General features: G+C 37.8%; 1 protein-coding gene across 12 annotated transcripts in view; it reads left to right on the forward strand.

Moving 5' to 3' along the window:
• TENM3 (teneurin transmembrane protein 3) overlaps window positions 1–27204 on the forward strand; it is a 350102-nt gene that overhangs the window by 286194 nt on the left and 36704 nt on the right. For 10 of the 12 annotated variants that reach the window (XM_033513516.1, XM_033513517.1, XM_033513519.1 and 7 more), the window contains 9 exons: window positions 6576–6792; window positions 7858–7977; window positions 8372–8633; window positions 15218–15485; window positions 16054–16197; window positions 19861–20110; window positions 20562–20582; window positions 25790–26022; window positions 26616–26770. In XM_033513516.1, coding sequence (XP_033369407.1) covers window positions 6576–6792; window positions 7858–7977; window positions 8372–8633; window positions 15218–15485; window positions 16054–16197; window positions 19861–20110; window positions 20562–20582; window positions 25790–26022; window positions 26616–26770 — 1670 coding nt within the window. The remainder of the gene's footprint in view (window positions 1–6575; window positions 6793–7857; window positions 7978–8371; window positions 8634–15217; window positions 15486–16053; window positions 16198–19860; window positions 20111–20561; window positions 20583–25789; window positions 26023–26615; window positions 26771–27204) is intronic. The other 2 variants (XM_033513518.1, XM_033513523.1) reach the window with 1 other exon arrangement.

A 27204-nucleotide genomic window follows, 5' to 3' on the forward strand; every position in this document is an offset into this window, starting at 1 on the left:
GTCTTTCCGTTTTAGAATGTGTATGCCTCTGCAATTGCTGGTTGACTCTTTGCTGTCATATCCCTACTGCAGCTGGGATCTTAGGCATCACAAACCATAAATAACAGCAGCATTTATTTCCTGAGAAAAAAAATAATACCTTTAAAAGTGTGATCCAATGATGTGTTATTCATCATTTGGCTTGTCATCCTTCTCATTACATATTATATATTTTGAGGCAGTTTTCCATACTTAGGGGCCTAAGTATGTCTAACAGTCTAACACAGGTTCCAGCAGAGATGTGCTTGTTTGGGGAATTAAGTTCAGGCGGGCCAAGGAAATTACAAGATAAGGAAAAAAGAGAAACCTGCAAGCATGAAGAGAGACAAAGAGTGGAAGAGGAGAAACTAGGTGGAAGGATGAACAACTTGAAGAAAAAAAATAGATTATGCAGGGGGAAAAAAATGCATTACAAGCCCAGTAGTAGACTAAACAGATTAAATAAATGTTAAAGATCATATAAGATGTAACATATGACAGCAACAGTCAGGACCAGGTAATGGAGTGGTAGGAGGAAGAAGAAGAAGAAGGTGAACAGGAATGCATGTAAATGGAACAAGATAAAAGAAGTTTCTCCTTCAGACTGAAAACAATAATAGCTTCTTGTGGGGAAAAGGAACAAGGAATTGGAGCAGAACAATCTAACAGGGTGACTTTAAGAAAAAAGAATGATTTGGGGGAAAAACAGCCAATGCTGATATTTTCTTGATTTTTTCTCTAATTTCCTTTTTTCATATTGCCTTTATGGACATCATTGTAGAGCTATGCATGAGGAAGGGGTTGGCCAAGCACTTGTTTTGCTGTGATTTGTCTGTATAATGCTGTTTGTCAATGGCATTTCTCTTATTTTAATTTATATGCTTCAGTACAGTGCATATTCACTTCAGTCATTGTGGCTGAGGAGAAGGGTTAAAATTTAACAAATTTTAACAAATAAATTAAAAATTGAATTATACCTAACAAAACTAGGGAAAGAAAGTCTCCTTTGTAAGCTACCTGAAAAGAGAAGAAGTATTACTTCCCTTTCCTTCTATCAACGCACGAATCTCCACACAAGCCATTAAAATTTCAGACAGCTACAGGGTGTACAAGCATTCTTCTGGCGCAAGTATTCTTCTGCTGTATTTGTTTGTCGTGGGAGATTAGGTTATCTGAGCACTTGTGATGAATTTATAGTATGACTGTGGGTAGTGTGATCTACATCTCACTAGTCTCAGTGGTTATATAATTAAAGTTATCTTAGTTGTTGCCTGTTTGATAGACTGTGGTTACACTGGGTAGAATATATTTTATATATTAGTAGGAGCACAGTTTGTTAAAAAAGTGTCAGCTGTTCCTTTGATTCTTAGCTCTTTCTGGGACTGATTATTCAAATTCTGTGAACATGAGCATCCTAAGGATCCCAATGGCAATATTCTCCATAGGAAATCATAATGGCATCAAAGCATACCTTAGTATTTCCTCTTCTAGGTACTATTGACATAGGATGTGTAATACTTACCTTCCTTTTAATACAGATTTTTCAGAGTCTTGGAAATAATTTCCATTCTTGTTAAGACTGACTCTTTATCCCTTATCTTTTTCCCCTATCTTTTTCCCCTGTGCTTGACTGGATTTTTCTTTACATTTTAGCAGCCCACAAGGAAAGTGTGTGCATCAAGCAGATCTTAGTCTGAATTAAACTCCTAATGAAATTGTGAGGAGAGGGAAGTCAGAGCTGTCTGTGGGTGGAATAAACCTAACTTCTTGGGGAAAAGAGGTGCCACTATTAGACTTGAACAAAGTGGGGCATGCTTTGTTATCGCTGTAGGAAGAATAAGAAACAGGCGGAGTTGCTGTTTACTCTTTGGTTTAGATGGGTCTTAGGTCCTATCCAATTATTTAGCATAGTTACAGGTTTCCATAAGTAAAATTTAAGGGATCATTAATATTCTTTCTTTGCTGAAATGAAAACAAATACTGTAATAAAGCAAAATATACAGTCTTACTGTATTTTTTTAATTACTTACTAAGTCTAGGACAGCCTGTTCCTGGCAAACCTCACAGGATAGTACAAATTCAGCCTAAAGATTGCTTAAACCTCTTCTATTATAGTGGCTAATAGCAGTTGCTTAGCAAAACATTATAATAGGGTAGATGTGAACTTACATTTTCTTTCGTATGCTAACAGACTGCTAATTAAAGTGAGGAATTACTGCCACAGAATGTTTTGAATATCAGAAGAGTTGCTAAGTGCAAAGATAATCCAAGCTAAGGAAATCTCAGGCAGTATCTACTTGAACTAGGAGTGATACTGTGGCATGCTTATGTTCTCTGGCTTGTGTTCTGACACTTCCCATTATTCTTCAGCTTTTTTGATTGCATCTATGGTAGCTGGTGAATGCTGAGTTCATATATCATGGGACTTATCCACAGTGGCTCAAATATTTCTTTCTAGAGTGAGAACTCATTTAGAGCCCCACATTTTCATATTTTAGGCTTCTTCACTCAACAGTAAAGCTGAATTTCAGTATACTACAGGTATGCTTGTAGAGTTACTGTAATAGTAACACTGAGCAAGGCCCTTGCACACTGTTTAGGAATAAATCAAGGGCTGTTTGTGTTTTTCTGGCTTTTCTGACCAGCTGTTCCTACAAGCAGTCATTTTGATGAATGAAGCATTCATTACAACCTTTTGTAAAATTGAGGTATGTAAGGATAACTGAGATTTGTTTATACAGTTTGCTTTCCTTTCCTGTCTCTGGCCTTAGTTTGCCAGTCACCAAAATTGCCCTGGTGGAATGGCGAGCATCATAGTTCCAAAACTATATTCTTCCTGTGTAGGCACTGAATTTCACTTTATGGAGATTTTTTTTTTTCCTAAATATATAATCAACTTATTTACCAAGGCTGGGATTTATGTAGGTCCTTGGGTACCATCTCCCCTTGACACTGGCAGATCTTTTGCCCAGGACTTACTTTGTCCCTCCATTTTAATTCCTTCCAGTAGTTTTTTTCATTCAAAAGCAAACAGTCCTACTGATACATCTTGTTTTTAAGACATGCATTGCAAGGATCCTCTGTCTTGACTCCTCTTATTTAATCACATAAAGAGAGACTGGAGAGGATAAAGCTTGTGTTGGGTTGAAAGTGACCTTAAAGATCATCTAGTTCCAATTCCCCTACCGTGAACACGGATGCTTTCCACTACACCAGTTTGCTCAAGACACCATCCAACCTGGTGTTAAATACTCCCAAGGATGGCGAATTCACAGCTTGTCTGGGCAACCTGTTCCAGTGCCTCACCTCCTTCACAGTAAATAATTTCTTCCTTATATCTAATTTAAACCAGCCCTCTTTCAGTGTAAAGCCATTCATCCTTGTCCCATCACCATCTGCCCTTGTCCAAAATCCCTCTCCAGGTCTTGCAGGCCCTCTTCTGGTACTTGGAGAATGTACAAGGTGTCCTTGGATCTTTCTCTTCTTCAGACTGAACAACCCCAAGTTGCTCAGCCTATCATCATAGGAAAGGTGCTCCAGCCCCCAGTCACCCAGTCATTTCCAGGCCTCCTCTGCACTCACCTTAACAGGTCTGTGTCCTTCTTGCACTGGGGGCCCCAGAGCAGGACACAGAACTGCAGGTGGGGTCTCATAAGAGCAGAGTTTTGATAGTTTTATAAATCTCTCCAAATAAGCAATTTCATCAACAGTCCATGCTCCAATGCAATTCATTGCATTTTGTAGCAAAGGGAAAAGTAACATTAGTCAAGATTTTTACAGCTAGACTTTAGCTTTTGAGGAAGAAAACAATAAAGTGGTTATAACATCTTTTGTATATAGAACCACTTACATCTAGAACAAGAAAATATAAATAGCCTTCTGAGACTGATAATGGCTGCCCAGCTGCCTGTAGGAGTTACTATTTTCTTTATAATTTCACTGTCACATTTGAGTGATATAACTGACAAGGCACTGTTGAACCTAAGTCTCATATTTTTCAGGCTAAACAAAATTCACCAATAATTTTACAGAGCCATTTCTAAAAGAAAATTTTACTCTGCTTCACACAGTGCAATAGAGTACTTGACTTAGTGGTACTAGATAGCTCTAGCCACATAAGTACAGAGGAAGAATGAAAAATGTTTTCTCAAGTTATAAGGAGCCAGATTCATAACCATCCGTCACTCGCCTGGGCAAGTTGCTGATAAACTCCACAGGAAAATAACAAACAGCATATCCCTGTATCTTGGCTGGTGAAAATGAGATTCTTTCTCTGATTGATGTTAGTGGAGAGGCTTGTAAAAATGCATTTCCAGCTGATTAGTTCGGAAGGTGTCAATTTCATGCAGTTTTATGACCTGCAGACTATACTCCAGATGTACATTTGCTTTTTATAAATTAACAAAGATGAATGGAGAAATTTGAGCATTTATTTGGCAACTGCACCAGATATTGCATGGGGGACCATTCAAGTAAATAATACCCAAAAAATACTCTCTTAACCATCAGTACCCCCAGCTTTGACACTAATCTAGACTTCTGGAGTAAAAACCAACAGGTACTTCAGCTAAGAAAGGGTTTCATATTTTACAAGAATGAGACTAGAAAATCTAGTCAGAGACTAGAAAGGCTTCTGGAAACCATCCAGTCCCACCCCCTACTCAAAGCCAGATTAACTAGAGCAGGTTGCTCAGGTATGTACCCAGTTGGGTTTTGAATCCAAGGATGAAGACTTCACAACTTCCCTGAGCAGCCACCACTGGAAGGTGACTTTTTTACGCCCTCCCATCAGGTATCTGTACATAATGATGAGATCCCCCCTGAGCTTTCTCTTCTCCAGGCTCAACTCTCTCAAGCCTTTCCATGTAGGAGAGAAGTGTCAAGCCCTTAACAGTCTTCATTGGCCCTTCACTGAGCTTCCTCTAGGATGTCCATGTCTCTTCTACAGAAAGCCCAGCCTGCACACAGAGCTGTGCACTCCTAGCACATCTCAGAAAGGTGTTGGCACCTTCTTTGCTGCAAGGGCTTGTTGCTGGCTCATGTTAATTTTGTGTCCATCAGGACTCCCAAGGTCTTCTCCACAAAGCTATGTTACTGTGAAGGAGGTTGTCCCTCCCCAGATTTTTGCACTTTTGCACTTCCTATTGTAGAAACTTCACATGGTTCCTGTCAGCCCATTTTTCCAGCCTGTCAGTGTCTATCTGAATGGCAATGTGACCCTCTGGCATATCCTCATCCCAGAAAAAATCAATGGGTTCTTTTGTCTCTTAAAAAAGTTTAAACTCTGATATACTTAATGATGCTTTTTTCAGCCCTTTTATTTTCCCTGAACTGATTTCAAAGTCAGACAAGTTAAATAAGAATTTTAGATGTGAGAAAGAACAGAAATCCCACTCCTTTACTATTTTGCCAGTCCTCTAACTGATCCATGTAGCGCAGCAATACTTAGAAGAATACCTTTAGAAGATCTCTGTTTACTTACATTCTTTTAACATATGATTGAACAATAATGGATGAAATTTTTCCCTTCAGAAAGAAGTTTAAAGGCAGATTCTTTTGTGAGACAACCAGTTATGGGTTTCCTCTGAATGCTGCATTGGTGTATTTTTCAGTTCAGTGCAGCAAGCTCCCTCTCTAAATGGAATAATAAAATGTTTGAGCTATTTCAGTCTTGCTGTTCTTTTGGGGAAACAATTATCAGCTCTGTGATACCAGATTACATTAATCTAGAAATTTTCTGTAGCTGACATTTCCAGGCTCATTTTCCTTATGACTTTACTTACAGCAAATTAGTAGTTATCAACTTGATCTTGATTTTAATCTTTCATCAAATTAGATTTCCAGTGATGTGGCAGATCTAATGTTCCACATATGGGAATATTTCAGCACATAAGCATAAAAGCACCCATGTGTTTTAAGTCTTGTTTATACTGGCCAGCATTTCCCATCAGTTTATTCAGAATAAAATCTAAATGTTAAATACAGATTTTGTTCTCTCATACATTTTCATGTAAAAAACTTGTGGAAATTGCCTTGCCTTTAGCAACAAAATCTTTCTGCTAAGGTATAAAGCAATCCACCTTGATACATGTTGTGAAATATTTAAAGGTACTTACAGCATAGATATTGCTAAAAAAACTAGAGGAAAACAGCAGAATGGGAGTTTCTTGTTTCTTTTCTCTAGCAAGTCAAATAACCTCACATAAAAGCTAATTAGGCCTGCCTAAAATGTTTAATATTTGTAAGTTAACGGTGTATGTAGAGCCTCAGTGCCTTCATTTTCTGGTTTGTTCAACATGTTTTTAGGAAAGTATTGAATAAATAGGTTCATTTTTGCGTGATACTGAGTATATTCAGCTTGCATGGATTTCCATGGGAGTTTAAGAACTCAGAGGAAACAAACTCTCTTTCTTTAATTGAAAATGAATTCATTAAAATCTTAATTATGAGTGTTCTTTCATACTACATAACTTTTTCATCTCCTTGCTGGCTGGCTCATTCCAATGCACAGGGGCAGGAGGAAGAGTTTGTTCATTTGTGTGACTTTCTGCCAACAGATGGGCTAGTTGACTGTATGGATCCTGACTGCTGTTTGCAGAGTTCTTGCCAAAACCAGCCTTACTGTCGTGGACTGCCTGATCCCCAAGATATCATCAGCCAAAGCCAGCAATCTCCATCTCAGCAAGCTGCCAAAGCGTTTTATGACCGGATCAGTTTCCTCATCGGAACAGAAAGCACCCATGTCATACCTGGGGAAAGCCCTTTTAATAAGAGGTGAGCATGATTTATCTTGTACTCATGAACACAAAAGAAACTGGAGAGTGTGAGACTCGTGTGAGGAGAAGATCTGCTATGACCGTGAATTTCTGGTGTGGATTTTGAGCAAAGACCTTTTCTCTTAATATATCAAATTGCTTGTTTTGTCTCATTTCCTGCAAAATTCAATTTACCAGTGCCACTAGGTTCCAGAAGGTACTTGCCATGCTTAGTATCTGTATTCTAACAGGGCACTTCATTAATGATTAAATAAATCTTTATTTAACCAGTTGATTTGGGCTAGCACAGTTGGAAATATATCAAAGCAATGAAAACACTTCAGAAGGAAAAGCAAAGCTGCACTTTTTAAACTGAGCTCACTAAATAATATAAATTATGAATTAATGTAATAGAACTGTTAAGTGCACGACAGTATAATTGCATAAACTATTTGACTGGTGCTCTATGAAGCAGTAATGACCTGAAAATAAGCCAGTAACAGGAAGCAGGTGTCTGGAATCTCACTGAGTGAAAGAAGATGATTTACACTAGAACTACTGCGTTTGCAGTAATTTAACAGCATTAATGTGTTTGGGCACAGCAGTTGATTAAAAGTTGTTGCACCAATGTTCCTTATTGCTCTTTTAAATTTTGTACTTCATAGTCCCTGCAGCTTTACAGATTGCTTTGATACTAATTGAAAAGTACATTTTTCTTTAAGAGTCTGCCAGAAATATGACTTAGAGTGAGAACCTATAGAGTTTATAAGTTCTTAAAATTCTTCAGTTAATTTCTGATCTCAGTAACTCAGTACAGACAAAATAAACCCAAGTAAAATCAACATACTGAAACAAAATTATTATCTGTGGATTCTAAGACATTTGTTTATACAGTGTAAATTATGTGATCTTGTAAAAGGGTTAGAGTCTGAGGAATGTTTTTTAAATGATAGTTGATAGCATGTGGAGAAGGGTGGGTAGCTGGGTAAGGGTGGATGTGTGTGTGTTCACTCACTAGCTTTTATTCATGCAAAAAGAACAAAAAGCCCCTAACTGGTAATTTGATCCTGCATCTTTTTCACAGTCTTGCATCTGTCATAAGAGGCCAAGTATTAACTGCTGATGGAACACCACTCATTGGAGTCAATGTTTCCTTCCTACACTATCCAGACTATGGATATACAATCACTCGCCAGGATGGAATGTAAGTTCCTTTTGAAGTGCTTATAAGTCATGAAGACAGCAAAGATGTTACTGAAGAGCTGCTTGTAAAACTGAGATAATAAAATAACAGGAAAAAAAGACATTAGCAGACTGATTGACTAAAGTTGTACTTTGTACATTTTTAAAATGTAAAACATACTGATTATTATATACTTTAGAAGTAGAAGGACTTGCTTAATTTAAACGCAGCATCCCAAATTCTCTTCTCTCTCTGTGTAGTATAATGTAATTTAATTGATTTCTCCATTGTTCCCAATAGAGCTATTCTGCATTCAGAGCAGTACAATGGAATGAAGAATCAATCAGTAAAATAGAGGCTGTGGGTGGCTTTGGGAATTTGCTGACTAGCTAGCCCTCTTGGGGTTTTTTCCTAGGTTTGACTTGGTAGCAAATGGCGGTGCCTCTCTGACCCTGGTGTTTGAGCGATCACCGTTCCTGACACAGTATCACACAGTGTGGATTCCCTGGAATGTCTTTTATGTCATGGATACCCTTGTCATGAAGAAGGAAGAGAATGACATTCCCAGTTGTGACCTAAGCGGATTTGTAAGGCCAAACCCTGTTATCGTGTCATCACCTCTATCCACTTTCTTTAGAATTTCTCCTGAAGATAGTCCTATCATCCCAGAGACACAGGTAAGGTGTATTTCAAATAAACACAAATTTTATCTCAGCCTAGTGGTCAGCAACCAAAAGGAAAACAGTGCACTGCTGTTCAAAAATACCATTCTGAGTAAGTGCCAGGAATTTGCAACATGTGATTATTTTCAGACCAATTTATTTATTCTGTGAGATGATTTTTTAAATTTCATCTGAAGAAGAAAAGCAAGAAAGGTGTGTTTGCATCGCTTAATTTACAGAATGTGTTTAGTGTTCAAGCACTGGCCCACAAACAGGACACACTCTAGTACTGGCCTTTTAGGATTACGCTCCTGTTAGAAGTCACCTCAGAGACTGAAAACAAAAGGTGTTTTTCCACTGTGTCCTAAAGAGACACACAGTATGAATTATCTGTTTAGTCCTAGTAAATAGCATTACACACAGATTTTTACAAATAAAAGAACTCTCTGCAACACTGAGGACAAGCCAGTGAGCTTGTGGTCTAATCAAATTTTTCCAAACTTGTAGTACTGAAAGTAAGACTTAACATCCAAACCTTGATTTAAGTGGGAAAAACTACAGATGAAATGGTTTTTTTTATTAATTTTTCAAGATAGGTGTATTAAATTCCTCCATCTCAAATAATAATCACTAATACAATGAATAGGCTCTTGGTTCTTAAAGCATTTCAGTTGCATATTAAGAAGTAATGTATGTCTCCGTGTTTTTCGAACTTTTCCTAGTGAAAGAGTCCTCCTTCTGCCTCCCTCTTTCTTTCTCTCTTTTTCTTGCCCCTACTTCCACAATGTCATAATTACATAGAGCATTCTTTTTCACATTCATTAAGAAATGTCCTTGCCTCTTCAAGAGAAACACAGAAAATTTATTCAAATGTTTTCATGCAGAGCTCTTAAGAAAACAGCTAAATCATTAAGCAATTCATGGTAAGAGCAGGTTTAAAGGAAAGATGTCAGAAAATTACAACTAAACAGTCATACAAATCTAGACTGTGCTAGGAAATTGTTGCTTTTATCCTCACTATCATTTCTGTGCCTTTGATAGCTGCAAGTCAATTAAATGAAAGTATTTGCAAAACAGAGTCCACTGAAAAACAGCTCTGATTTGCTTGTTTTGGCAACAGATGATAGATGCAGTTTCTGAAATTATGGAAAATGGGTTAGCTAGATATAAATCAAGAAAAAGTTATGATAGAAGATTGTCAAAAAACACAGATTTTAAAAAATAACACTTGTAGTGTCTAGGTAAACAAGTTACTTCATGAGCTGTGGGACTAATGAGGTCTGGATTCCTACTAATTCCCACCCACTGCCGTAATTCCATCTGTCTGTCACATCCAGTCCTTCCCCACAGACTCCATTCAGCCTTTTCTTCTTTCTCACAGGAGTCTCAAATTGACTATTCCCTACCAGAACCCTTTTTTTTACAAACATAAAGGAACTGAATTATCTTTAGAGATTTCTACTGTTACTTAAAAATGCGGTTGAAATTGTCTACCAGGTTCAAAATTTGTGAGGTGGGAGGTCTGATACGCAGAACTGTTGGGTCAAGTTGTCTCCCTAGGAAATCAGCTGGAAGGAAGAATATTCTCAGTGGATGCTAGGCAGTTGGTGCTGCTGGGTGGTTTATTATGAGGGAAAATGGTACTCTTGTTATGTATGCAAAAATCCAGTTCAGTACTATGTAAAAAACATTAAGCAGTATTTTCTTCTATATTCTTTGCTTATCCCACACATACATTTGCCACACATAATTTTCTGCTTCAGCAAGTGGGAGCTGCACAGCTGTGACTGGCATGTACCCCTTTGGATCAGGTTCCCCTCAGAAATGCATAATGCTCAACAATCTGCCACCCCAAAAAAATTAGCCCTCTCATAAAAGATGGGCAGAACCAGATTCTATTCAAAACTGTATGTTCAGCTCCAGAGGAACTGCTGCTGATCTTTTCATATAAAAAGAGACAATGCCAGTTTAAAGTCTGTGAGACTGGAGGAAAGCAGAGAGAAATAAGTAATTCCCTGTGCTCGTGCAGTATTAGCCACCCTGTTCAAGTGCTGTGACAGCACTCACTATCACGTACTGCAGGAGAAAAAGATGTGCTGCTGTAATCATCATCCCTTGAAGTGCTTCATCATCCTTTGGAGATAATGTTTCCAAGAGTGTACTTAGTGGCTTATGAATCCCAGATTGATCAGAGGGGGAATTAAAGTCTGTGCCAAAGGAGCAGCATGGAAGAAAACTTAAAAAAAAAAGGGCAAGCAAGGGGAAAGAACAAACACAGTGGGTAAAGAGGTGATCACAGACCCAACAGATCATTACTCAAGAGGGTTGATAATAACGTGTTAACTAAATTTGGACTGCTTAGGCATGATTTTATCTACTATTAATTGCAAGTTACCATGCTTTGCCTAGACTTAAGTAGCTGAGATTAATCAGTGTGGAACGAGGCAATAAACTCCATGCAGATGAGGGAGTTCAGGTTAAGTTGGAGCTGCTTTTATGTGTTAGGTAATACTGTTACTCTCTTTTTCCTAATAATTTCCTAAGATATCTGTTTTCCATATATTGCCATGTGGTCTGGAAGAAACCCATGTGAGTCACAGTGAGCACTTCTGAAACTGAGTATTTGAGGGTTTCCCTCTTGTAAACTTCTGTCATCCACTGTTACATGTGCTTGCAAGATGCCTTCTGCGGGTCCAGAGCTTCTTGATTCCATCACTTAAAATGTATGAGAAAATGAAAACTGGATGTTTCCTTCAAATGATGCATTCAAGGTTCTTCTCCTCAGATTCTCTCTCACTACAGGCAGTATACGGCAGAAGTTGGCAAAATTTATCTACCCAGAGGAATTCAGGATAAAATATGAACTGCAATGACACAATAAAAATAATTATTGGTAATTTCAGGATGGCTAGATTTTCAGCAAAGAAATTAACCTGCTTCAACATTTAAACTAACAACATAATAGGATATCCAAAAATCTTAGTATTCAATGGATGCTGCACCCTAACTTCACCTACCTAAAATCATCAAAATGTTAAGTTCATGCTGAGAAAAAAATGGAGATTATTTGTAGAACTGAATATCTCCATTTGTGTATCTCCTTTCCCAGCACGTTTTATGGTTTTCTTCTCTTTTGCTTTCTCTTTGAGACTTTATGCATACCTTTTTCTGTATTCTGTTACAGACACATTTTTATATTTCTGCATGTATGTGGCTTTTTCCTACCCCTCTTCTCTGTGGTACCTAAACCATGTTTTAAGTCAAGAAAAACCAAGTATTTTTACCCTTTATATTTCTCCTTGATTTAAATGCTAATTTAAGAGCCTCAATTGTAGGGGAAGGCTTGTCTTTTTAAGGAAAACATTTTTCTGTCTTGAAATGAGCAGTTTCAGCTTCTACTTGAAGTGTAATTTTGGTACTCCTTAATCTCAGCCTTTATGTAATAGCAGCAGTTGCCAGTATCTAAAAATGCCATCTTTACCCCCTCAAACCTAGATCATGTTACATTTTAATGCAGCAGCTCAGCTGTTACTTCTAGCAAACAACCCTTTTCTGACACTAGGACTAAAGTTTGCACTCATTTGTGAAATTTGTCCTCAAATCCTCTATTGAATTTGTTCAATTTGCCAAAAAAAAAAAAAAAATCACAGCAACACAGCAGGCATTTCTCCCCCTAACTGAATTACTTATTCAGTGTTTTGAATACCATCAGAGCATGTCAGTTGAGTCATATCGTATTTTGGAGCAGGAAAGCATTCTAGAGCCTGGACAGCTTTAGTCCTGATGGCCATAAGAGACGAGGAGCCTTGCACAATTTATGTGACTCAGACACCAGCTCAAACTCTCAGGACAACAAACTCTGTGAAAATTGAGGTGACCCTTATCTCAGTCCCCCAAGTCAAATATTTCATAGCTGCCCTTAAGAGAAGCTTGATCATCCATAAGTAAAATGTCAGCCATTAGAACTTGGTGGTTGGGCAATAACTCAGTCCCCTTAGGGTATCAACCTTTCTGAAGGTAGTTTGATACTTAGTCTGGAAAAGGTGAAGTACAGACAGCTTGGTTGTGTTGGTGATTCCTGATGTGACTTTTATTCCCGGTGACTTTCCCGATTGCTTTACAATTGATGTGTTGTCATGGCTCCCATAGGAGCCCTCTGCTGTGCCTGATGATTTACCTTTTTGGATGAACATTAAACTGTTTAATTCTCTTTGTAGTGCTTGATTGGGAGAGAGATTGAGTTGCATAACCTTACCTATGCATTTCTAAAGTTCTCAAGAAAATAAGTTACTACAGGGGATATTTTATGGAAAAAAGGAAGTTGTAAGTCAGATTTCCAGCAGGCATTTGAGGCTTCTGCAGAAACTAATAATAGGGGTTTGGGTTTTGTTTCAAACCTCGCTGAGAACCGCATGAGTGTCCTAGTTTCTAATTTGATAGTAATCCAAATACACAGTGGAATTTCTTGAAAATTGAAACTTCAAGGTGTCCTCTTTATTGCCTCTTATCTCAGCCAAGAGTACTGGAAGACCACCTATGTGTTTAACACTGCTCTTCCACAGTTGCAGTTGTAAAAGAAGCAATGGTCGTAACAGGAGACCACTGAAGTCCATTAAATTGTGTCCTATTACAAGCATATTATTTCTTTTTCTCTTCTTGCTTACAGAGACCTCCATCTGTTAGACTAGTTTTAATGTGCAGTATATGAGAGTCCTGCTGATGTCTTGAGGAGGAATTTGTCTTTTGTTCCTGGGTGGTTTGTGCTTTTTCCTTCAAAGTCTCAGAAAAGGAATGTGTTCACAATCACCTCTCTAGAGAGAGGTGTTTTTGTTCATGTAGAAGAGATTTGCCTGTTCTCTGGATTAGACACTGTCTGTATATTGAGCTGAGGGAAAGCAGACTAGATTTACAAAGGAAAATGAGGCTGTGCTCACCTCCTTCAAGGTGACTACTTCTCATTTCTTTTCAGCCAGGTTCTTAGTGGGGAACAAAGAAATATTCAAAGAATAAGAATTAAGAATTTCAAAATCATAATTTCATTTGTCTTATATTTTCCAATTCCTACATTATTTCCTACAGCTCTATTATAGTCTTAGTGGAGAACCACAGCTTTATGTCTCTCTACATGTATCAGATGTAAATCATCATCCCAGACAATGAGTCAAAATAGTATTTCTGAATTTTTGTGACTGTTATTGGGAAGGAAGTAGATATAATTAATACTGTATAAATCTTTCCATAGATCCAACAAAAATGCTATTGTAGAGAATGGTGTAGCAAGTGTTGCCCTCCTTGAGAATCAACCACATTACTTTACCCTATCTAACACAGTCAATTTTTTAGAAGCAGTGTCCAAGTATTTCTCTCGCATAGATCACTAACAGCACTTGTTTAGTAGTTAGCCAGTAGTTGTTTAGTTAGCCAGGTTTTGATCCTACTAAGGTCTTAAGCCTAGTATTTGTGACAGAGCTCTTCCTGAAGTCTGCTTTCCACTAATACTAATTGGTGTTTAGTCTTCAGACTTCAGGACCAGGAGATAGAAAAGTAAAGTAAACCTTTCTTAATTTACTTCCTAAGAGTGTTCCTGTAACACCGCTAAGGTTCTGGGCTTGTGCTTCAGCATTCTTTGCAACCTTTGTTCTCTCCACCAAAGAAACATTGCCTTTATAAATGTGTCTAGATACATTTTTCTTCTTCTTTTGTTTGTTTCAATAAAGCAGCATACCTGGTAGCTGTTCACTCCAAGTGCTGGCTGCTGTGTTTAAGTTCTGACTGAGGCACAGAACAATATAGGCTGCCTTTATCCACATTACACAGAAACATTTTGCATCCATCCATCACCCACAAAAGCTTCTCAGCTCAGAAGAAATGACAAGGTAGAGGAGGGGAGGAACCTTTTAAAAATGAAATTGACTCATTCCACCTCTCTGAAATGTGAAAGTGATAAGCTGATATCTGAGTAGTGAATATTGATCAGAAAATATGGGAAAACTTTCCCTGAGGCATCCTACTTATCTGTCTTCAAAATAAATAGAAGAATGCTCTAGTTTAAAGCATTTATAATCCACTGGTAATGCAAATAATAAAATACCTGGAAGTTCTTCTTGCTCCTACAGGAGAAATTAGGCATTTCACCCCAAATCTCAAGCTTTGCTCTCCTTAGAGGCTCTACTGCCTTTATTACTCATGCCTTTATTAGTTGGGACTTGGGTGGCAGCATAATAAGGGGCAGTTTTCACTTAGGTGAAAGATCCTGTTTTACCTCTTCAGGAAAAATCAGTTGGGAATATTTTCTCATGGTTCCTTTGCCCCCCATAAAAATAAAAGAGACAATTTTGGAACACTTGAGCAAAAAGTACCAACTAAATAGCTTCAGTATAATGAAGAACTTAGACTTAACCTTTTAGAAAAACTATGAAATTTTATTTCACGTTTTAGTTATTTATTTATGGGGTTTTTTAACCACGAAGACCAAAGATAAATGACATTTCTTAATGGATTGTCATGAAATATGTTAGGCAGCCTCTTGTGATAGCTGCATTGTTTTGTTCAATTTCCAAATAATTTAAATACTGTATTTTTCTCTTAACAATGTATAGGTTCTTCATGAAGAAACAACAATACCAGGAACTGATTTGAAGTTATCATACTTGAGCTCCAGGGCTGCAGGATATAAATCTGTGCTGAAGATTACTATGACCCAATCTGTTATTCCATTTAATTTAATGAAGGTTCATCTTATGGTGGCAGTGGTGGGAAGACTTTTCCAAAAATGGTTCCCTGCATCCCCAAATCTAGCATACACCTTCATATGGGATAAAACTGATGCATACAATCAGAGGGTCTACGGATTATCTGAAGCTGTTGGTATGTGTTACAGAGGATTTTTGCACTTCTAATGTTGTCTTGAACATAGGGAAGCACAGCTCAAATTCTTGTATCCATTAAGTAGAAAGTGTTTTGCAGAATAAAATTATATCAGTGGATATTAAAACATATTAAAAAACACTAATCTAAGCTTTGAATTATGAGAAAAAATTTCCTCAGAAGGAAAAAGAAACCATTTTTCATTCACGTGAAAAGTGATCTTTTTGACTTCTATTCCTTCCCATGAAGTAGCTCTCAGCCTAAAAATACATTACTGTGTTTAGTCTGCACACTCTGTGTACTTTAAGTAAAGCACCATAGCAGTCTGACTTACATCACAAAATGGCTTTCCTCTGTACTTGTCTTAATTCACTTACTCTTAATAACTAAAAATATTTTAATAATGTAAGATTCTGGTTAATATTTTCAACATGGAAAAGAAGCCATAGGAATTGTCATGTGTCCTAGGAGAGCAAAAGAATATATGTAGTTTAAAGAAATCATATTATTTAAACTCTTCTTCAGAATGAGATCCTGTACTTAATGAGGACATGTGCTGTTATTTCAGTGTCTGTAGGTTACGAGTATGAGTCTTGCTTGGATCTAACTCTCTGGGAGAAACGGACTGCCATTTTGCAGGGTTATGAGCTGGATGCCTCCAACATGGGTGGTTGGACATTGGATAAGCATCATGTATTGGATGTTCAGAATGGTGAGGAGTTAATTTTCTTCTTGTTTGTTTTACTGTTCTGCTGCCCTGCACTTCAGGTCTCTCATTCAGAGTTTTTGCTATTAGCTCTGTTATTTTTTAAAAAAGGAAATTATAGAACATTCTGTAAATGGTAAATGCTTTGAGCTTCCCTGGCTCCCCAGGGAAGTGGTCACATCGCCAAGCCAGTCAGAGTTGGCAGGAAGTGTTAAGACAATGTTCTCAGACACACTGTGTGATTCTTGGGGTTGTCCTTTGCAGGACCAGAAGTTGGACTAAATAATCCTGTGGGTTCCTTCCACCTCAGGGTAGTCTTTGTTTCTATGATTTACATCAAATGTCATGCTTCTGTATCCTACAAATACATATGCATGAATAAATTCATCAAACAGTCTGTGTTGGATATGCTGTGGTGGGTTGACTCTGGCTGGACATCAAAGCCACCCAGTCACTCCCCAGCTGGACAGGAGACAGAAAACGGAAAATGCTCATGGGTTGAGATAAGGACAAGGACAGATCTCTCAGCATTCACCATCATGGGCAAAAAGAGAATTGACTTTGGGAAATTATTTTAATTTATTGTCAGTCAAATCACAGTAGTATAGTGACAAAGAAAACCAATCTTAAAAGCAACTTGCACAATCTTTCCTTCTTTCCAGACTTAACTTTACTCCTGAATTCTCCACCTCCTCCCTGCCTGTGGTGCAGGGACATGGGGGCTGTGATCAGTTCATCACACCCTGTCTCTGTCACTCCTTCCTCCTCAGGGGAAGGACTCCTCACACTCTTCCCTGCTCCAGCATGGGCTCCCTCCCACAGTAGACAGTCTCTGTGAACTTCTCCAATGTGAGTCCTTCCCACAGGCTGCAGTTCTTCACAACTGCTCCAGTGTGGACATGCTCTGTGGGGTGCACGATTTCAGGAGCAGATGGCTCCAGTGGGGCCATGAGTCCTGGCAGAAAACCTGCTCCAGCACAGGCTCCTCTCTCCCTGTGTCCAGAGGCCCTTCCAGGAGCTTCCAACATGAGCTTCCCACAGGGTCACAGCCTCCTTTGGACATCCCCTTGCTCTGGCATTGGCCCTCCAGGTGGATATGTGCTCTATCATGGACCCCCATGTTCTGCAGGGGCACAGCTGCCTCACCATGGTCTTCTTCCATGGGCTGCAGGGGAATGGGCTCTGGTACCTGCAGCAGCTCCTCCCTCTCCTTCTGCCGACCTTGCTGTCTGCAGAGCTGTTGCTTGCTCATATTCTCACTCCTCTCTCCAGCTGCAATTTGCTGTTGCACAGTAACTTTGGCATCAAAGCATATTTTTTGAGCATGCTGCTCAGCAACTGCTTGCAGGGAGCCATGCTTAGGAAACCTCAGCTCAACGCTGAACAGGAAGAGATTTGGAAAAACTTGTCTGGAAGCATATAGGAAAGGTGAAGTAAGCAGTCATGCAGCTTAAAGTAGTAGTTGCTAGCACTAGATTTTCATGCAAGAGAGGAATCCAGAGTAATTATCAGGAAGATGGTCACTTCTGCAGTACTTGATGTCCCGTGAAGGTCTCCCCCTAGTACACAGTTATTATGTGTAACACAGTAGTCAACACCTAAAGCAGTGCTTCTGACTGGTAAGGAAACAAGGTAACCAAATCAAGGGGAAAGGTGTCATTGTATGTAATATAAAATGTAAAAAAAAAAAGAAAGAAAGAAAAAACAAACAAACAAACAAAACCTGTGCAAATTATTTTAAAGTAATCCACCTAAAAATGTGAAGAGCTATAATTAAAAATATATATGTAAGATTGATTCTGTTCACTGGGTAAATTGATGATGGCTTTAAATTATGTTTAAGAGTACATTTGACAAGTAATGACTTCTCAAAGTGTCGTGTGTCTAATTGAATAAACCAAGTGGAGAGTTGTAATGACAAGGGGGTTGAGATGCATAAATCTGTTCAGAAGAGAGTGCAGACAGTGTTTGCACAGAAATCCACACTACTGCAGTAAATAGTCTAATGTACATCTTTTAGTCTGTGATAATAGAAGAGAAATGTGAAGGACCAATTTTTCAAGGTAATGACAGAATAAATCAGGTGCAATAGTGCACTGTGCTGACTTCTAGAATTCCTCTGATGAAAATTGTAGAACTCAGCTATTTCAGGTAAAATTATAGTGCCATGATTGTCATAAATGATGTGATCATAGGAGAGGGGATTTTGTGTACTGTTAATGCATTCTGGCTTTAACTAGTCATGAAAAATACATTCTTCCTCTTTTGATTTAGATTACTTATTTAGATTACTTGCCATTAGATTTCCATAAACCATTTTCATTTTTTCCAATTTTATCATATATATATTGGTTTTACATTTATAATCACATTTTATAACATGAGAAACAGTGAAGACACCTAAAACATTTAAAGAGGAAAGCAAAGTATTTTTTCTCCTACCTTTCAGTGCAAATCATGCACTTTGAGAGTGAGAAGGGAAAGAGAAATACATCTTAAATTTCTTCTAAAGTTCTCAAAAGATTACTGTATCCCTCAGCTCTAAACTGCATGAAACTCTGGGCATGCAATCAATAAAACCCAGGTCTCTGTACAGTACAAAGTGATGTGTGGTTTACATGGATTATACCACGGAAAGATATATGGTGACTTACAAGTAGAGCCATAATAGCTGACCATTTGAAGAGGACACCATAATGGATTCATCATGAGATTTGAACAATGAGGGTCTTGGCAACACTTTAACATACTTTTTTTTCCCCCCCAAGACTGAAGATTTAACATAAAGCATCCATTTTTCCACTTATATTTCCTACATAGGCTATAAGGAAGAAAAATACCACTGGCACATTGCTTTGTCTTCACAAAATTATTGTTTCTTTCATGCCTTGAAGCAGAATTAAGTTTTAGAGGCAGGTTGGCCTGGCACCACATTTTTTTTGTTGTTTTGACATTTTTAATAACTGCCTATAACTGCAGATATGGTATTGAGGCAGACTTTGTTGCCAGAGGAACACTTCTATTGTGAGCTGAGTAAAGAATCTTTTATAATGTAAAATTGAGGCAATCTACAACTTTTTGAAGTGGCTCTTTAATTAATATTTACAATTTGCAACAGTAATCCACTTCAGATTACATTTGACATGATATTCATAATTAATTATACTAGGACTTTAGGAATACAATTTGCAAATACATTCTTTTTCTTTTTTTATAAGGCACATTAGAATTTCAGTCCTTTCTGGGCTATTTCAAAACTGTAAAGATGTAGAAACACAGACCTTCTTTCCATTAATATGCTTTAGATTTCCTTCAGCATGAAAATTTTTATTTTGAATTATAACTATAAAAATCATTAACATTTTGAAATAATGAGTGAAAATATTTTGGGGTTTTAAGAGCTACAATATTTAGTGTTTCTACTAAATTTTGTGGACAAGATAATCTAATGTTTGCATGTATATACCTTAATGTAACTATAGATGTTTTAATAAAGTTTTTTTTTGTAGTGAGAAAAATATGGTTGTGAAACAATAAAAATTCATTAAACTTACACTAACTAGCTAAAAGAATATTTAGAATACTTTTGCATCATTTTATGTGTATACATTCAGAGTTTTTATTAATGTTATTGGGTTTTGGTTTGTTTTTTTCTTTATTATCTGGCAGGAATCCTCTACAAAGGGAATGGTGAAAATCAATTTATATCTCAGCAACCCCCAGTTGTTAGCAGCATTATGGGCAATGGGAGACGACGCAGCATCTCCTGTCCAAGCTGTAATGGTCAAGCTGATGGTAATAAATTACTGGCTCCGGTTGCCTTAGCTTGTGGGATAGATGGCAGTCTGTACGTGGGGGATTTCAACTACGTTCGGCGGATATTCCCATCTGGAAATGTAACTAGTGTTCTGGAGCTAAGGTATGTTTTTTTTCTCATCCTGGACTTTTGGAGTTACGAGTTATTGTGGCAAATTAAAGTTTTTTTAAAAGAAAAAAAATTAAGAAATAAAAAGTAACAAAGAAATTAAATAAATTTCTAACGTCGTGTAAGTTTGAGTTCACGAATGCTTTTGGGAACAAAAGTTGAGTCAAAAGATTTTTACAGTATTTAGAACTGAAATGAAAACATTTTATCCTCTTAAAATATTTTAACTATGCTTTTCTAAATGTGAGAGTTTAATCTACCCAAAGTAATAATTCTGCAGACTTTATGAGTTAACGTATGTGGTCAATATAAGTGGACGAGGGACAATCATTCACCACTTCACTAATGATAGATGTAAATGTTGCCTTCTTCTCATCTTTTAACATCCTTTCTGAATGTTTGTCTAATAATGTTTTTCTGTTCTTTTTTACTTGCTCCCACCAAGAAATAAAGATTTTAGACATAGGTAAGCATTCCTTAAAGAAGATTTATATTTTTCTAACTGTTCTTCTTTCTTTTTTAACAAATGAATGCTTATAATGGGCAAGTCATTTCTGAGATGTATTACTAGAAAAGAGGAGTATTTTTCAAAAATAATGAGTTCATATGTTTTAGTTATGTCAACTGTCAGGCTGTATCGTCCTTTCTGATGAGTTCCTCTTTTCTCATCACTCTCTGTCCACAGTCAGGCTTCTTGTTATGCTTGTGTGTGCCCTCCTTTGCTGTTCCCTCATCTCTGCTCACTCCTTGCTAGCAGCACTTCTGCTGATCCTATCAAAACTCACTCATTAATCAGATACACCAAGTATGATGAGAATGGCATATAAAAGTATCAAGGGAGTTCATTTCATTAGCCTTTTGATGCTGAATCTTTTCAGGCTCTCGTTTAACAGATTTGTTCCTTTAAAGGTGAGCTTCTTTTAATAATGGAAGTTGAGATAACAATAGCACAACTCCAGGAGTTAAGATTTTAAAATACACAGACTTACAAAATAAGTCATAGAAACAACAGTAATCAGAGGATTGTAGTACAGTATTCATCCATCCTGGCATCTCTACAATAATGGCAAGAACAGAAGAGTAGGTGGATGCTTAGAATTGCTTTGCCACAGCAGCTGGTCCTGATAAGGAGAAAAAAAAAAAAGTCATGCTAAAATCTTGTTGTAGACATGAAACCCTGCAAACCTTTGTGGCAGATCTGATAAGTATACAGTTTAGCAGGCCCATTGGTATCTTTCTCTCCTTTTGCTGCCATTTTCCTTCCTTGTTTTTAAACAAATCCCGGAGTCCTATCTCTTATGTCTTTTTTCTTAAATTAACTTTTCTTTGGACATACTTCTGTGTGAGGAAGGTTTTGTGTTTTAAAAAATATGTTTCAGATCTATTAGGCAAAAGAATTCCATGACTAAATAAAGTGTGTGCATCAGTGCTAATGATCAGAATTGGTTTTGTGGGTTTTTTCCAGGGATGACTCGGAGGCAGTCTCTTCTCTTTGGTGGGTTTAGGGTTTCACTACTGCAATTCGTTTGTATGTGTTCTACTGCTATTGAAAGAATTATATCACTTGTGGTATCATAAAGGTGTGATTGCACCTAGATAGGACATTGTCTTGGCAAATACACAGAATGTGTAATAATACTTAAAATGGGGATGCAGAATGTACAAAAAAGGATTAAAGAGTGGATGTGTATTGAGGTTTGTTTTGCTGTGATTTAGTAGCGCTGCCCACTCCTGCCTCTGGCAGAATTGTGGTCACAGCCTCAACTGCAGCATTTCAGAAACTGGATCCCTGCATGTAAGAGAAGTTGATGAGGGGAGAATACTGAAGCTTTTCTGCTTTATTCATGCCTAAGCATGCAGAAGCTCTTGGTGGCAAAATTGCAATCATACCACACAAATTAGTGTAACAGCATGGGCCCACATAGCAGCTGTGAAGTGGGGGCTCCTCCCAAGGCAGGAGACAGAGGACTGTGGGGGACTGGCTCTGCAGGAACAGTTGTGGACCCAGTAGGCAGGAGGTGTGGAGCCCACTGTGTAGCCCAACACAATTTTATTACGAGTCTGAGTTTTCTCTCACATCATAAACATTTTCCCAGTGTCCACTCTCAGCCTTAGAGATTTGCTGATGAGAGACTTCCTAAGCCAAGAGTGGGATCTTTATGCTTAATATCCCCTGCAGCTTTTTATTCTATTAATTTAGCTGCTTTTTATTTAAGACATGTGAACTCTTAGGATCCACCAAATCCTCTTGCCATGGGCACTACAGCTAAGGACACCCTGTGAGACCAAATACTTTCTTTTGGCTGCATGAATTTGTGCAGAGTCCTGTGAAGTGCTGTAGAGGGAAGCACATCTGTCTGGCCTGTAAGAGGAGAAGGGAGCAAATGTCCAGTTTCACTGGCAAGCCTTTCAGACTGCTGAGATTTCTACTTAAACTGCAGTTTGGAAAACAGCCCTCAACAGACTACTTTGCAAAAGATAATTGCTAGGTATTAGAAGAAAATGCACTAAAAAATGCATTCCCCAAGTAACACTACTGAATGATGGAGGCTAAATACTAGTTCAGATCTCTTATCTATTCAAGCATTCACCTTTCCTGGCCTATAAACAGTGCTTCAGCACAGTGTGATGTATCTCCTACCTCAAGAAGCCTGTACTCTATTTTAGAGAAAGAATGCAGATCAAATTTCTCCTCTCATGTACCAGTGACCTCGCATTTTTTCAGTCTCAAAGCTGAAATGATGTCTTTATACACACTGCTGCCTGTGGGTGATTAATGCTGATAGACATTCATGGAAGAAGTCACTTTTAGAAGGACTTTGAAGACAGGGAGGTCTTTTGTAGGCTATGGCACTATCCCAAATCTGCAGAGAGCCAGAAAAAAAAGTTTAACAAAACATAAAAACAGCTTTGAGAGGATATATGGTTTAGAGGGCACATAGTGAAGGCAAGACAGGGACTGGAGCAGGAGTATTTTCAAAAAAATCTGTAGATGGAGAATACTCCAAGTGACCTGAGAGCTGAAGAATTAAAAGATTGGCCTAAGCAAGATAAAAGCAAAGGGAAATAGATCGTTACAGTTCTGTGCACATGTGTGCATACTTTCAATTCAAAGCACTTACTATCTGGCATAGACAGAAGAGAAGTTAATTTTTAGACATGTCTTTACAGGAGCCAGTGTGGGTATGTAACTCCATGTTTTGCAGGCTACTGAAAGTGATTAGGCAATACTGAATGAGTCAATAAGTCACGGGCTGGGGATTTCATTTCTTTGCATTTGTTGATATTGGTAGAAGGCAGAAGCCTAATTTCATTTCAGGGTACAGTGAAATTGCATAAACTCTGTAGCTTTCCAGCTGCTGGCTGCTTATCCCTGTACTATTTTTGAGATCTGCATAGTGCTCATGGATGTTTTCTGCCAGGAAAACAAATGTAGTTTTCACTTGACAGTTATTCAGTTCCCCAAATTATGCCTTTCTCCCATAAATTATTGGGGGTTTTTTATTGCCTAAAGCCTCCTCAGCTGTTTAACCTTCACCTGAAAAGAAATGCTGAGGTTAAGCCTGTTGTATCAGCTCAAAAAAGAGCCATTAGACATCTACAAATGGCAAGTTGGAGAGTTTCCATTGATTCAGTAGTAATATCCTATGCACTTCCAAACTTGGAGGGATTTTTAATAAAATGAGAAAATACATTTAAATTATCAGGTGTATTTTTTTGGTTTGATGAGGATACACTACTTTCCATGAGAACTCAATCCCCTGATTTCTTTTTTGTAGGAATTAATTAGAATGTACTTCTCCATATTTATAAAGAAAAGAGCTTTAAAACTTCTTTTTGGATATAAATAATTGTGTCAGGAATAAATTACTTACTTTTTGATTTGATGACTTCTTATTCCGATGGCTGAAAAATATGATTGAGGCAGTGTTAGATGGGTTGAAGAGAGATACTTTAATTTAGATTTCAGTAGTATAAGAAAGAACTTTATTTTAAATTACAATGAAATAAAATTTAATTGCACATTTCACATCTTGCAATGTGTTTATATTTGAAGTGTTTGCAAAGTTTCTTAAAGACCAAAGTAATCATGTAAATGGGTATAATTTAATTTGCAGTCTTTGGAGGTATAAATAATTCGTACATTATTTAGTGATCATATTAAATGATCACTGCATAAATTAAGGTTTTGAAAATACCTTCTAACTATTTAGCACATTGGCAATAATAGATTTGTAACAGACAGAAACTTAAAGTAGGCCTGCATTTGATTGTTTTCAGACATGCTGTACAGTGCTCAGTGCAATAGCAGAGCTTTTTAAGAGGTGCTAATCATTGTGTATTTGATTTCATTAGCCTGTTTCACTTGGTTTCATTCGTTCTGAACCAACATGTTAAAAGTCTTAAAACCAAATAAAAACCTATTTATGCAACACATTTTTTTCTGTGTTTTTGTAATTGGATAGCTATAAAAATCTGTCCCTGCTAAAAGACATAATTTGTTCACAAGTTGTTCCTGTTGGTCTCTTGTTGCATTTTCCAAGTGGCAGTACATAAAAATGTGTTACATTAGCACAGTTATGTATTTACAAAACGTGAAGTATAGCATTCTGTGAACAGATGTTTGGCTACCACCAGACTGGTAGATCTGTTTAAGCAGTGCTTTTGCAAACATCAGAAGTGACTGTTCTGACACTGCTTCAATCCATGAGGGGAGCATCTGAAATTACCTCATGTATTTACATGACCTTATTTCAGCTCTTCATGCCATAAATTAGGTCAGGAATCCCAACTGCAGTGGGTTAAGTTTCTACATCATAATGTATCAACACAAAAGGTAATCTCCAGGGCTGTTTTTTTCACCAGCAGGGAAGAAAAGACAGTAATTCTCAATTATGTGGCACCAGTGGAGAGGCAAAATGTACGTTTCTGGGAAAATGGTTAGCAATATATATTTTCACTGTAATAAAGACTGTGCTGGCATAGTTAGCAGTTTTGTGCCAATGTGTACAGTTATTTGAAATATGACTCTGACTTAAGAAGAATGGAAAAGCTCTGCTTGGTCTCTGGTGGAAGAGATGACATTTCCTAATGTGTTAAATCATGCGTATCACGCATTTGAAAGCAGTGGATTAAACAAATACTTATGAATGATGTCTTATCTCTTGCCTGTGAACTCATCATTCAAACTCTGTCTTATCTGTTTATGAATTACATAAACCATGAACCCCAGCAGCCTTATATAAATTATAATAGATAGGATAATACCAACAAAGCGTAAGTGAGGGCTGGACTCCTGCTACAAAATTTTGGACTAGATCAGGGCTCCCAGAACTCTCAGAAGGTTTTAAACTCCAGTATTTTGATTTGGTTTATTAAAGAGACATTTACAGTCTCTAATGAGAGAGCCTGAACTGGCATAAGAGCATCAAAGACAAAATGGACCTTCTTTCCCCAGAGGATTAATCTAGATTGGGCTGCCTGTGACACAGATAAGAAATGTGGACCAAAACCATTTTGGGGCCATGACCTGTGCTACCTGCATGGAGCATCACCATTGACTTTAACTCTGTCTACATTACTTCACACTGCATAGAAACTGAAGTTTTCTCCTTGATCCAATGTTAGGTGCAATTAACTACAGCATATGCAATGTGTGATTCCATTTTACAGCAGCAACCCAGCTCACAGATACTACCTCGCAACTGACCCTGTGACGGGAGATTTGTACGTTTCTGACACAAACACACGCAGGATTTATCGGCCCAAGTCGCTCACTGGTGCGAAAGACCTGACCAAAAATGTTGAGGTAATAGGAGGAACAGGAGAGCAGTGCCTGCCATTCGATGAGGCAAGGTGTGGTGATGGAGGCAAGGCGGTGGAGGCAACACTCATGAGCCCTAAAGGTAAAAAGAGTTCTCCCTCTGTAACATTCAAAATAATACAGAAATTTGGAGCTGGGGGCATAATTGTGTTTAGTTACTGAATTCAATAGTTGGCTCAAAAATTGGGAATTTGAGTTATTTTTTTCCAAGTAGAAAGTCTATAGAGGAAGAGAGCTACAGGGGACTGATTTTTTCGAAACCAATTAGGGGTGATTTTTTTAGGAAGTATTTGGCTTGAGTGGTTATTGAACATTTTTAAATGCTCAATAAGAGCATTTATATTATGTGTTTGGCAGGCAGCAGTGAATATCTAAGATGAACATTGCTTTTGGTTCCATTTATCCCATATTTAAAGTTAACTTAAAAGCTACTCCCTTTCCAACACACAAAAGCAAATGAACAGCAAATGCAATCAACAGTAGTGTATTTCATGCTGAATATCGGTTTCTCTTGCAAAATACATTAGCAAGCTGTGTTACTACCTACTGCCTGAGACCACATTTCCTGCCTACAATTTCCACTGTATACATACTACCTCTACCTTTAGTTATGGATAATATATTCACTGCTAGTACGACAAGAGAAACCCTAATTTTTTATTTGCTTCTCTGAAGGAATAGCAATAGATAAGAATGGGTTAATCTACTTTGTTGATGGGACCATGATCAGAAAAGTGGATCAGAATGGAATAATATCGACTTTGCTTGGCTCCAATGATCTCACCTCGGCACGACCTCTAACTTGTGATACCAGCATGCACATCAGCCAGGTACTTTTCAGTTGCTGCTAATTTGGAAAGCTGAGCTGGAGGTAGAAACCGAAATGCAGCTTTTGCACCCCTTAAAATAAAACTAGGTGTAGTGTGATGGATATTTAACAGCAGGTTTGGGGGAGAGAGCAACCTGTTCCACAGGCGTGAATTGCACTGTATCCTCTTAGCTGCGGTATTCAATTTTTCTGCCCATAAAGTTCAGTTTGGTTTAGAACAGCAAAACCATCAACAGAAAACATTAAGCCTGGTAGTAAATACTGGGAGAATGGCATATCTGTTAGAACTATCTTGGCATGTTGATGTTTTCTGAATTGCTGACATCCATAGCCTACTGTAGTGAATGAAAGGATTTACACAAAACCCCTGCATTTTTCTATTTGTCTTAAAAACTTGTGTAGCTAAGAAGGGCTATGTCAATAGTGGTATGTTCA

Source organism: Parus major, chromosome 4 (genome assembly GCF_001522545.3).
Source record: "Parus major isolate Abel chromosome 4, Parus_major1.1, whole genome shotgun sequence".
NCBI classification, from domain to species: Eukaryota; Metazoa; Chordata; class Aves; order Passeriformes; family Paridae; genus Parus; species Parus major.